The sequence below is a fragment of the Papilio xuthus genome, unplaced genomic scaffold (genome assembly GCF_000836235.2).
Source record: "Papilio xuthus unplaced genomic scaffold, Pxut_1.1 DF826923.1, whole genome shotgun sequence".
Taxonomy (NCBI): Eukaryota; Metazoa; Arthropoda; class Insecta; order Lepidoptera; family Papilionidae; genus Papilio; species Papilio xuthus.
The window spans coordinates 314,770-328,281 of NW_013531726.1; the positions used below are offsets into that span (position 1 = coordinate 314,770).

General features: G+C 34.2%; 1 protein-coding gene across 1 annotated transcript; it reads left to right on the top strand.

Moving 5' to 3' along the window:
* Positions 1–115: 115 nt before the first annotated feature.
* On the top strand, positions 116–9,174 carry Snx27 (sorting nexin 27). Its single transcript, XM_013318706.1, has 9 exons — positions 116–420; positions 6,050–6,152; positions 6,586–6,856; positions 6,935–7,032; positions 7,100–7,343; positions 7,424–7,587; positions 7,677–7,866; positions 7,938–8,140; positions 8,317–9,174. Exons 1-9 carry the CDS (start codon positions 152–154, stop codon positions 8,383–8,385), a joined length of 1,611 nt encoding a protein of 536 aa, XP_013174160.1. The 5' UTR covers positions 116–151; the 3' UTR covers positions 8,386–9,174.
* Positions 9,175–13,512: the final 4,338 nt, after the last annotated feature.

A 13,512-nucleotide genomic window follows, 5' to 3' on the forward strand; every position in this document is an offset into this window, starting at 1 on the left:
TGTCATTTACAAGTAGCGACTAGTGACCTATCAATAGCTATAGAGGTCAATGGTTTTAGGCACAGCGCTTTTCCTTTTTTAAAACTGTTAGCGTTATATACTCTTTGGCCAGCGACGTAATGCATCTGTCATCTGGTCAAAACTGTCCAAAATGGCTGAGACAGAGACCGATAATAACAGTATTGTTAGAACTGAAAGAAATAATAAGGGCCCAATTGAAAGCAATGGGCCCCGTCGAGTTACGATATATAAAACTGAAACTGGCTTCGGTTTTAACGTGCGCGGTCAAGTTTCGGAAGGTGGACAGCTGAGGTCTATCAATGGTGAATTATATGCACCCCTGCAGCATGTCAGCGCTGTTCTGGAGCAAGGAGCGGCTGAGCAGGCTGGTATTAGAAAAGGAGACCGGATATTAGAAGTGTGAGTACTTAAATTTAATATTCAGTCAATGTAAGCGTAAATTATGGGTTAAGCGTGTAATGGATAACGATCAAATATTTCATAACTTACTGAAATATGAATATTTCTTTTGGACTCTATAAAGTTTTATTATTTACATTCTGTTTATTCATAAAATATAAAATGTTTTATATTTTGTGGATTGAAAGTTTGCGCAAGAGTGTTGTAACAGTTGTATAATGCTATTGCAGCATATTCACAATATTCACATAAAAAGTTGTAGGCATGATCAAAGTTAATTTAAAATTCATTCTTTGCCGCTACTAGAATCATTAGTTACTTAAACATTACTTCACTGTAGACATCTTATATGGAATGCACCCCTTATATATGGATAAGGATCTCCCTTGTAGAAGGCAGTTACACAGTATTTAAATTTCTTTATCATAATGAACTTATCTAACAAGATAACCATAGATTTCCTAATTTATACAAAAACATATTGGCATCTCTTTCATTATCTATTGATTTTTTTTACTTTATTTATCATTTTGGCTCCAAAACTCTCATGTTTATAACATACTATATAAATTATTTTAGCACTCTGTGTTTGCTTGTGCATTTAATGACAGAAAATTAAAAATATCATTAAAGTAATATTTACATAGTTTGATTTTTTACACTTTTCTATTACAAAATATTATCAGCATTAGTAAAATCATATTATAAAAATTATGTTTATATGTGTCGAATTGACTCTGAAACTACAAAACTGATTTGAAGAATTCTTTCACCTATGGAAATTTATAGTGTCTCTGAATGATGTAGGGTGTATTAATTACTAGATTTATTTAATTCCGTGTGTATGATATGGTACTAGTTAAAGAGAGAGAGTTCTGAATAGATATTCAAATCTCTCATATTTGGGGTCATACAAAATGTAGAAAAACAAATATATATCTACTTTTAGGTTAAAGTACTTCCCCGGTAGAACTAATGTTTTTGTTTTGTTTTAATTATCTTTAGGAACATATTAGATTATCTTAATTACACATTGATAACTATTATTGGTTATTTATTACACTCATAAATAAATATTGTTTGGTACAACTAGAATTGTGAATATTATTTATCTAATGTTCATATTATTTTTGTATAAATATTATTGCTATAAAATGCTAGGTTATAGGACTGACAAACTATTATTTATTACATATATTAATTGCGTGGTCCACTAGTATTCCATAAAAGAGAATTTTTTGTTTTTAATTATTTTGTAAATAACTTTGTTAAACATATCTTTGACTATGTTATGAAATAAAAACTTCTTACTTAATTATAACACAACAGTAATGTAACTTAAGCCCATAACCCAGAGACGTAGGCAGAGAGCAGAGATCTCCATTAGGCACGGTCCTAACATCTTTCTCGCTTCTGCCTTATACTTATGTGTTACCCAAATATTAATTATAATCTTAATCTTAATTACATATTTATTTCATATTTTACCTATTTATGTATGCAAATTGTTCTGGGAAGCTGTAAAATAAATTGTATGGCTTCTTGTAAGGCCTTGAAATAAATCAATAAATAGCTTCAGAGATATATTTAGACCTCCTTATAACATATAACTAAGTATGTACATATGTTTATCTACTGCATGTAGCTAATGGCGTTAATAATCATGGCTCTTTTCTCTAACAGAAATTTATGTGAATTTCTACTGCTGAGTTAACAATACAAAAGTATTTTACTATCCCTTTCGTTCATTCTGAAAAAATAGAGATGGCTATACGTTTTTGTATGAAGTTTTATATTGTGTTGGAATACAATCCATGTTCCATGGCTAAGGTAGTAACCCCATTCCTTCCAGTTAATAAAATTTTAATGATTTTCATGCAACATTAATTTTACAACCAAATTATATTTGTTATGCTTAAATCTTGTTTTGCTGACAATAAAACATTCATTGAATACATAATATTATATGTATATGTAATATTATGTATTCACCAAATTGTAATAAATGACCAGGCCTAAATCCAGGATGTCTTTAAATCTAGCCTTTAAATGTTGACATCCCTAAGATGTGCACTCAAGGACCCTTGCCCTAATTACATTAAGTACATGCTAATTGCATGTTTAATTAGACGTCGTATTGAATACACTGGCCTGTATCATTTTATCTAAATGTATAATTATGTATACTCGCATTAATGACACCATATTGGATACTAAATTATTATCAAACTTCAAAAAAGTGATTCGCAATTCAACTTTTTTTTCTTGTAATTAAAACTATATCTGCATAAAAATATTAGCAGCCAGTGTTTTAAAAAAAAGCAACAAATATTCCGAGTAGTTTTTTTCTTTTTAAATATGTTTCTAGATTCCAGCCCTGGATTGTAATTGCAGTTTAAAGAATGTACACAGGATGTTTCTTGAACAATAACGTATCTTTTCAATCAAAATCACAATATAAACACAGTCTCACACAAAATACGTGAAATTACAGAAAAAGATAGTATACTATATGTAACTATCCACTCACTTCCTCAATTTTCATAGCATTGATATGATCTAAACACTAGAAAAGACGAAAGGAAAAGTATGCAATACTCTAATCTTGTACTCTTTTGTTTAATTTTACATTCTTTGAATAATATATTAGATAAATGTCACAATAGTCTGACAACTTTCCTAAGCATACAGTTTTACACCCACACTAATAGACATTTTATTGTTACGACACTCCCTAAAATCTAAATTAATGCTATCTCTTAGGAAACGGAAGGGTTATTCCGTCGCTGCATTTCGCTGAGTTGGCTACTTTTTTTTTGTTCTATTTATGTATTTTTCTTACTACGACTCTTATTTCAACGTTTAGACATGATTGCGTCGCATCAACATCGCATTGATATAAAAATTAAACGACGTATTGCATTGCAATGGTATTGTATAGTGTTCAAATATAATCTAGATAGTTTAGTTTACAAAGGCTATTGCCGTGTAATCCTCTCTATCTGCAATAGGGTCAACGGTAATACAAAAGCCAATAAACTGACTCTAGTTTACGGTGCCATGTACTCTTATCATAAATATAAACATAATTAAGTGCAATTCTTATTGCCTTGTTATTTATTATAGCTTATTTCGCTAAGTTAATGACCATTATATTAAGATAATATGCATTAAATTAAGTATTCGCAAAGAATAAACTATTCTTTTTAAGTATGCGGAAGTTACGCGCGCTTTTTTAACGCCGCTTTAAACTCTGCGTTGTTGGCTTCCGAGCGACGAACTTTTTAACACAATTGTTCCTTTCGCCCAGCGCTCAAAATGCAACACTGCGCGATAAAAAAGAAATACGTATGATAACACTAAAGACAAACGAGGAATGCTTCGTATTAGAGATGATATTAGAAATCCAAACCCAATTAGAAGCACAAAGTATTCAACGTAAAGACTAACTTAAAAGATTTATTATAAGGTATTTTCGTGGTACGGATTCAAATACATTAACGCGAATGAGCCGTCTTTATTAATGGCGCAGTAAATTGTTTCAATAATTATCATGTTTAAATAATTAAAAGCTCTCATCTTTAATTAGTTCTACGTATCACTTAAACTCTCAACTTCATAACTCGTAACGTTCCGTCTTACTTGTACGATTATTTTACGTCAATTTACCTTAAAAATCTGGTGAGAATAGTGAACTAATGCATTTTAACTAAGCCAGTTCTCTGGATAGTTAGTGCGTGATTTCGTGAATTAAATTTTCAAGATCAATTTACAAACAAATAATAATAAATCCTTCTTTGATATTTATAGAAAAAGTGATAACGTCTGTGTTTATGTACAGACATTAGTACTTGGTGAAGTGAATTCGGTTTTAGTTTTTTTGGTGAGGTGTCGATGTTTAGTGCATGTATACTCGTTAGTTGTCGAAATGCTGCAACGTGGAGTCTCTGGACAGTTCCATTATTGCTTCTACTACTGTCCTAGCACCGGTTTTGAAATATACGATGTGGAGACGCCCAAAAGAATATCAGATAATGATGGGTAAATTATGCAATTTGAATTTAAGAAATAAGTAAATGTAAGTTGGGAACAAAAAAGGGGTCTAAAGGCTCCAAATTTTAAAACCTTGTTTATCTCCTTATTTTTGAAAGAACACAGAACAATGCGACGCAGGCTGCCTTGCTGTTTTGACCTATTTTTCTTTTAAGGAATAAGTGCTACCTACTTTTTAGGTTCTTTGTTTCCTTTTTTCAACAGCCTTTTCAACTAGTTAATGATAGTTAAAATATTATAAAATATCATTAAGTTCTTTAGATAAAGTTAATTGATCCTAAATAATAGACTAATGTTACTATATGTCTAGAATATTCCCGTATATTTCCCGGGATATACTGGTGTATAGCAATTAGCCGGCCTTCGGTCGAGGCGTCCGTTCGTTGCGCAGTTAACATTCGAAAGCTGCGTTTCCACTGATACTAAGCTCGATAGCTGGGTTTATCGAGTCAAAAGTCCTACTCTATGCAATAGTATTCTGTACCATACTAGCCATAATTATAGTTTTCGAATCAGTAAGTATTTAAATAAAAATAATTACATACCCACAAACTACCACACTATATTTTTTAAAGACAAAGGTTGATTCTAAAGTATTTTTACATGGTGTTGTACAATATCCAATAAGTTAAATTTTTAGCGTAGCTTTAGTGGAAACTCACCTTAAGCCGGAACGGACACATTTATTGCGCGATCGATTACGCGAACATCTGTACTCATACAGGATCTAAACGTCTGATCTGAACTCTGCTATCTTCTATTTTTAGTAAGTCATAAACATGTCCATAAAGCAATATCCACCAAGTATTTCGTCATACTCTAAATTAATATTATTCCATGTGTCTTATATTCAATTTGTAAAATAGAGTCATTTTATAAAATTGTTATAACAATAGCGACTTTAGTCCGCGACTCTGACCACGCGGAATTAAAGACTTAATCAGTAACCAATGTAGTTCTTTCAGACTGTGTTCTACATCCTAAATTTCAGATCCGTTTAGCGTTCCTGAAGACACCTTATAACAAACATTTTCAATTATAATATATGTAAAATTATGTTACTCGGAAATAGCACTTTGAGTGTGAAAGTGTTTTTAAAAAGAATCCAGTATTGGTTGATTTTAATCGTTACACAAATCTGTTATCTTTATTATTAGTGCAAGTAAAGTTTATATGTTCAGAACGAACGAAATATATAATATGTCTTCCCTTGTATATTTATATTATAACTTATTCTGAAGGGACATTTACTGTCGGCCTTTGCGGATTCGTTACAATAATTGTTACATACAAACGGCATGAGCGTAATCCATTACGGTTTATCGCTCTCCGATATCAACGAGCATATTACACGTTTCCTACGCTATATATTTTATGTTTTGTGTTTCGAATGTAACACGCAGAGTCATGGTTAATGAAGTCTTTTAGTGAAGATTTTTCGTAATAAACACCTGAATACATTATTGTCACTTTAGTGAACAATAAACTGTTCATATTGTAAAAGTGTTTTATTGCTTTTCTAATATATGAACGTCCAAATAAATCTTTTAACATGATGTTCAACGTTTTATTCCAGTAATGGCGTGAACGTGGAAGGCGCTACCCACAAGCAAGTGGTGGACCTGATCAAATCCGGTGGTGACTGTCTCTCTCTTACTGTCATATCTGTAACGCAGAAGGTAAGTACTTTATACAATATCATGTAATAAACGGAATTTAAGACCTAAGGCCCTTTTTCCACTAGCCCGACTAATTGCGTGCTCAAAGTCCCTTAAATAAATTGTTACGGCAGTCGCGAACGCACTATGGGACAAAGTGGTTTTATTTAGGTTACAAGAATAAGATATTTACATTGAGATATTTAAGATAGACAGTAATTAGCGTTTTCCAAGTGACCACGTCACGTGGCAAATGTTACACTTGTTACAAAACCGCGGCACATGCTTAGACAATTAGTCGTAAAGTATTTCAGCGCCAAAATTAATGCATAACACTTGGCAACTCTTAACATATTACATATCGTTATGCAAAATAACGTATTCTTAGAATTAAATTCCAACTTTCTATCTCTCTCACACGCCCACAAACAGCAAATACTTTCGTCCTTTTCAGGAAGCAGAACGTCTAGAGCCGGGCGACGAGTCCGCTCCCGTAGGTGTGATCGGGGGCGCGACCAACTCGCGCGCCGCTGTCTACCAGAAATATGATTACACAGACAAGCGCTCTCTGCCGGTCTCCATCCCCGACTACCGCGTCGTGATGGAGCGCAACACGGGCAGGTCTTTCGTCGCCTTCAACGTGCACATGGCCGGCCGACACCTCTGCAGCAGGCGATACCGGGAGTTCGCAGCCCTCCACCACCAGCTCAGGAAGGAGTTCCTGGGTAACATTAAAGATTTACTTAGAAAATGACTCGTTTAATGGTTCTCAAGTGAGTAATCTACACTAATTCGATATGCAGGTTTCAACTTCCCGAAGTTGCCGGGCAAGTGGCCTTTCACATTGAGCGAGCAGCAGCTGGACGCGAGAAGACGGGGCCTGGAGCAGTATTTAGAGAAGGTAACACACAGCAGACAAAGTGTGGGGTAGGAAAGGGGCAGGAGATCCTGACGGGCGATGTGTGCAGGTGTGCGCGGTGCGGGTGATCGCGGAGAGCGAGTGGGTGCAGGAGTTCCTGACGGAGGGCGAGGAGTCGTGCGCGTCGCCGGTGGAGCTGAAGGTGCTGCTGCCGGACCGCAGCGTGGTGGCGGTGTCGGTGGCGCGCTCCGCCAACGCCGACCACGTTTACCGCGCCGTGTGCGACAAGATCGCGCTCGACAACCAGCTCCGACCTTATTTCTATCTCTTCGAAATCGTCGAGTACAACTTCGGTGAGTCGCTTTTTAAACTTGTGATCGTAAAGTGGCACCGGGTGATGTTAACACATGGGTGTGTGGGTGTGTGGGAGCAGAGCGCAAGCTGCAGGGCAACGAGTGCCCGCACTCGCTGTACGTGCAGAACTACTCCACGGCGTCGGCGAGCTGCGTGTGCGTGCGCAAGTGGCTGTTCAATCCGCGCCGCGACGCCGCGCTGGTGCGCGCGCACCCCGCCGCCGCCGCCTTCCTCTTCTGGCAGGTACATTCACACGTTACCCCGCAGACGTGCACCACGTCTCTGTGGCGGCGTACGGAAGGTAACGTTGTTGCGTGTGTGCGGCGTCGCAGGCGGTGGAGGAGGTGAACCGCGGCGTGATCTCGGCGGGAAACCGGCTGTACCAGCTGAAGGCGCTGCAGGAGGTGCGGCGCGCGGGAGACTACCTGGCGCTGGCGCGCGCGCTGCCCGGCTACGGCGACGTCGTCTTCCCCCCCGCCACCACCGACTGCCGCGCCACGCCCGCCCTCGTCCTCGCCATAGGTACGCCGCGCTCCGTCTACGTCTCGCACTTCCTCATGCATTTGTGTGTACGACCGCCGCTTCTCCCCCAGGTTGGAGCGGGCTGAAGCTGTCGGCGTGGAGCGAGGGGGCGGAGGGTGCGGAGATGGGGGCGGGTCAGGGGGAGGCTGTGCAGGTGTCGTGGCGCGAGGTGCGGGAGTGGCGCGCGGACGACGCGGCGGCGGCGGCGCGCATCACGTACCGGCGCCCCGGGAACTCCGACCACACCACCGCCATCGCTCTCTACACGCCATATGTATGTACACTGCACTACACGCTGCATCTCACCACATTCATATCTACGCTGCAACAAAACATCGCGACATTTTTACAAATTTTCTCATACTTTTTTGATTTGCCTTTAAATTTATTTTCCATTTACGGTACATAGCAATTAGTTGTGAATTGAAACACCGATGTAAATGTTTCCAGTATCAGTTCCTGTGCAACTGCATGGACAGAATAGCGGAGGAGGCGAGTTGGAGCGACACCGGCGAGTAGCGCGTTACACAATCGAGACACAACATGCCCGATATTAACACTATTCCGCTAATGTGTCGCAACATGACCGACACTATGCATGTGTACCGAATGTAAGATGGCGGCGCGCGTTGCTATGGTAACACTTATCGTTTAGATGTGATTATTTGTAGGTGTCCGTGTGAGAGGCGCGCCGCACTCGCTGTGATAGGAACTGATGCTGTCCGTTCCTCCTCTGTACTTATATACTTACGAATTGTTTTATATTTAATAATTCATCGTTATACATAAGGGGAGAGGGCACGTTGCTGTTAAATTCGAATCTCCAGTCTAAGATTAATCGTATTTATGCGGACTTTTTTAAATAGTTCATTTAAGGTACACTTCAATGCAAAGAAGCAACGCCATCGTGTCCAGTGGAAATTTACTTAATTCTAGTTATTAAGTATAATGTCGTAGTATTATCGAAGTCGACTAAAATCTATATAATAAATATAACATTTTTAACTCGGTAAGTTTTAATAGTTAACATGACATGATGGCAACACTAATCTTATTAAATAATAGAATAAAACATCTTACAAACAATGCATTATATCAATAGTAGTCTAATTTTAAATAGGTTTTTATTCGTATTAATTTTACAAATAAGACCTAAATCTAATAATTAAATGCAAACAATGTCGTTAATCTTTTAAAATAAAGGCGCGGTTTTCGAACGTTTGTCAAATTGACAGCTGTCAGTTCAGTGTTGCCAGGATAATAGTTATTTATATGTAGAGGTGTTTCGGTTTTTTCTATAATAGTCTTTTGCAATCTTGAATTTTATGTTAAAATTATTAACGATTTTTTAAACATACGTTTGAAAAACGCGCCTATTTTAAATGATGGATTAGTAGAATTATTAACAAAAATAGATAAATATAAGGTAACGTCTAAAATACCGCCTTATAACCTTTTTAAATATAATACGAAATTAACTCTTTTAATCATTGAATATATCATTTAAACGTAATTTCTATTGTAAGAATTTTAAGTCTTATATAAAAAAATCATTCTTTAAAAATGAATTTAAAACTTTACGGTATTGAAAATCTTTAAATTAAATATTAAAGTAAACATTAAGTAACTGATATATCGAAACCAATTTTTTTTTCTGAAACTAATTATGAAATAAAAAAAATTAATTCACGTAAAAAAAAGATTTTTTTAAACTCTAGTGAATATACAGGCTAACATATAAACAGTTATTGCTTTTCCTTTATATATTTAAACCAGTGATATACATATACAATATATATCAGTTCATTAGTTTAAGTGATATTCCACATAAATAGTAAGACCAGAGAGACGAGATTTAAAAATAAACACTAGCAGTTAACCGCGACTTCGTCCGCGCGGAATCAACAGATCTAATTATCAATCTACCCTATGTCTCCTGGACATAGTGTACCTTTTCAACAGTTAAAGAATTTTTTTAATCAGTTGAATAGTTTTGAACCTATTCAATGTAAACGATCAAATCTTTCCTTTCGTAACTTTGACTTTAAAAATACATAGCCCTAAAATCGACTTGTTAAAAGTTGCAAAAATAAAGATCGAGTTTGGAAATATCTAGATGTCTTAAATTTAAATAATTAATTCGTAAAATAACATTTTTACTGTTTTTTTTTCTCGTTCAGCTGGTCTTAATGTGTTCATCTTCAATATATAAGTATAGATGATAGATGTAGGTGTATTATGTAACATGACAGTTCAACATTAGATTGCCATAGACAAAATAAACTTTAGTATATTTATGAATAATCTGTCCGCAACATACTGGTAACACAGTTGCCAATGTGACGGCAATTAAATTGTTTATATTGACAAAGTTAACTGGCCCAGTGACCATTAGACAAACTAAATTATGACAGCTCACTAGCGCCCCCTCTGTTGACGTCAAATGAGTCACAAGACCCTCTTTATACTGTAGCTGTCATATCATTTTTTCTTTTATTATTTTCTGTCTAACTATAGGTTTCTGAGCCTGAAATCTGTATAAAACATCATAATCCATGTCGTCATCTTTAACAAAACACAGATAATATGTTCTAAACGGCGATTTAAGTCTCAGAAACCCATGTTCTTTAAGCAACCGCGATTACAGCGCGCCTCGCGGATTCAGACTTTCACCTTTGACTTCAAATTAGGATCAATCAATGTCAAAAAAGTATCATGACATCCTTGTCGTACTGTAGTTGTCATGTCGTGTGTTTTGTCATTTTCTATACATATTTAGGTGTTATATAATTAATGACCCTTCTCACTGGGCCAGATGACTTTGTCGTACTATACATATATCGTTATAATATAGACGTAGTTATATATAAACATATCTCGTTAATATATTGCATAGCTGTTGTTTTAATGCATTTTAAACTTTATTGCATTCTAATAAGTTTGAAATTAAGAATGGCTTTTGAATGCGATCGATTAATAATGAAATTTCACTGTTGAAAACTTGAATGATAAGGATGGCAATATGTTTCTCTACAAGTTTGTCAACAGTGGGAAACCATTAATAAACAGTCATGTATTTGTGTTGAAGTCGCAAATACGAATCAGATGTAGAAGGAAATTTTTGAATGTTTTTGTTGTTTTTTTTTATAAAATTTTAATCACCCTATATCATTTTACATCTAAAACGATATCAATGACAAATTAAATTAAATGAAATTTATCAACGAACTTATTTATCACATTTAATTTTAAAAGAGCTTTAAATATGTCAAATTATTATAACTATCACATAATCATTTATAATACTTCAAACCTGATGGCTTGTTTTATATTTACGTCAAGATTTACGATTTGATGTCTTAAAAATATACAGCAGGTTCAAAAAATACTTATAATTCCAAATTATATTCATCAACATCCTGTATGCATTAGTATGGTCGAAATCAATACTTTGTATAAAACAGAGTATAAAAATTATTTGATTCAAAACATCATAGTATCCAATTGCTATTGTCATTTTTAGATCGGTTTATTAAACCAAATTAATTTAATATCTTAATTAAAAAAAAAACAGTCGTTTATGATCCTGTATGATTGTTATTTTTAAAAATGTATCTTATTTTGGGAACTATAGGTTTGTTTGAGACGAATATATTTTACCTGAAAGCAATCTCTCTTATTAAATTATTCCAAATTTCGTGAAACATGATAATAAACTTATATGAAAAGTCACGTATATTCGTCCGGTGCCGATACCGGACACACATATGTGAGTATTTAGCTGTCGTTCCATCTCCATTATCAATTATCAAGTCCATCTCTTATATATTTGTATGTGTTATGTATGTGTAGACGAATGTAAACATATGACATGTATTGTGTGGCAGTATTATTATTATTATTATTAGCTATATATTATATTTATTGTTGGTGCCATATTGCATCGTTTAGGCGTTTTAAATATTATACAAACATTTCTTACATTTATCCTAAATAACAATTCTTTTTTTTTTTACTTTTTTTTACACTATGGTGAATGTTAATTGTTTTTTTCTTAAGCTTTATTGATTGCAAATCTGAAATTATAATCAGTGTCTCATATTTTGAACATTTAAATCAATGCATTTTCGTTAAAAAAAAACTATGTTAATGCTAGGAAGGTTTCATTCAGTATATTAAAATAGTTTTCTAGTCTCGGTAGCATTGCGTGTCATTTCACCGATGGGTACGGAATAAATTTCCTCGACTACACAGACTTATTTCTTATTTACATCTGGATTTGTTACTCGGAATTGATGCAGGGATGGCCAACTTTAGCGCATGATCAATAGATTTCGTAGTCTTCCGTACATCATCTAATAACTTTTGCCTCGTAATAAAATAAAAAAGTGCAATAAAAATAATCTTTTAAATACAGTTATTTAATAAATATAATAATGTAAAAGCAGCTTTTAAACTTTTCTTTTTTAATATTTTTTGTAGTTTGTTTTATTTTGCTACGTGTAACGAAACGTTTTTAGTGATTAAGTGACGTTTTTTTTGTTAATCTGTCAAATATATGTACAAGTTAATTTATCGATTAAACTATAATTAAAATGTAAGTTCTATTTTATGGCAAAACTTAATCAAAAGACATTTTTTTTCATATTATTTTGTCATGTCATAATTTTTATGCAACTTTATGAAAATCTGTTATTTAAAGTTAACATAGATTAAGTATAAAATTCCTATGACCACAGAGCAATAAAATAAGTGGAAATTTTTATCAATATATTTGTAATAAATCGTAATAAGTGTCACAGTATATGTAACTACAGATGTAACAATTTTTTTGTTTTTTTATGTCCATCTTAATAAACGGTTAAAATGTACTTTAAAAATAATATTGTAGGGAATTTTTATAATAAAAATATTTGTTCTGAAAACTTTTATAATTACTTTAAATTTACATGTGAAGTTTTATATACTGTGAGGAAATGTTAACATTACTTACATTCCTGTTTAACTTTTAATATAGTATAAATGTATAAATTATAGATATTGTATGTCTGTCACAAATGTATGTCGTAAACTAAATCTGTATGTATAGATTTCGCTTAAACAAATAAATTGTATTAAACTACATTTTTTTTTATTTCCACCTTTAATAAATTCTGTCCAACAAAAGATACAAAACCACATGCAAAAAAATATGTTTAAAAAATATAAAAAAAAATTAAATAATTTTTTATTTTGGAAAAAAAATATTAGTCGAGTTATAAATCATACTGTATATTCTATACTTTATAATTCATTTATCACTGCTAATAAGTGTCTAATGCTATTGAGTTTAAGGTCGTTTATTGAATGCACGTGACCTCACATCAGCGCCGCGTTAACTCGACAATCACGAAACGCTAACGTTTGTTTACTTTTAATTATTTCTATAACATACGCTAACAAGTACGTCTGCACTCGATCTGTACAACTGTAGGGTTTCCATTGTCAAAATACATGTATATAAACATTATCAACGTCATTGCGAATATTTCGTTCTCTCCAGTTCGAAATCTGACAGTTTATAATTTGACTAATTCGGTAAAAATTTGCAATCTGTAGGTGACGTATAAAATAATAGCCTCTTGGAATAAAATTATTCAAATTTGG

What these genes read in the sequence shown, in the direction of transcription:
- Snx27 (XM_013318706.1), top strand. Translation starts at nt 152, where the DNA reads ATGGCTGAGACAGAGACCGATAATAACAGTATTGTTAGAACTGAAAGA. An exon ending in GGAGACCGGATATTAGAAGT is followed by an intron (nt 421 to 6,049) that starts GTGAGTACTTAA and finishes GTTTTATTCCAG; the next exon opens with TAATGGCGTGAACGTGGAAG. An exon ending in CGCCCTCGTCCTCGCCATAG is followed by an intron (nt 7,867 to 7,937) that starts GTACGCCGCGCT and finishes CTTCTCCCCCAG; the next exon opens with GTTGGAGCGGGCTGAAGCTG.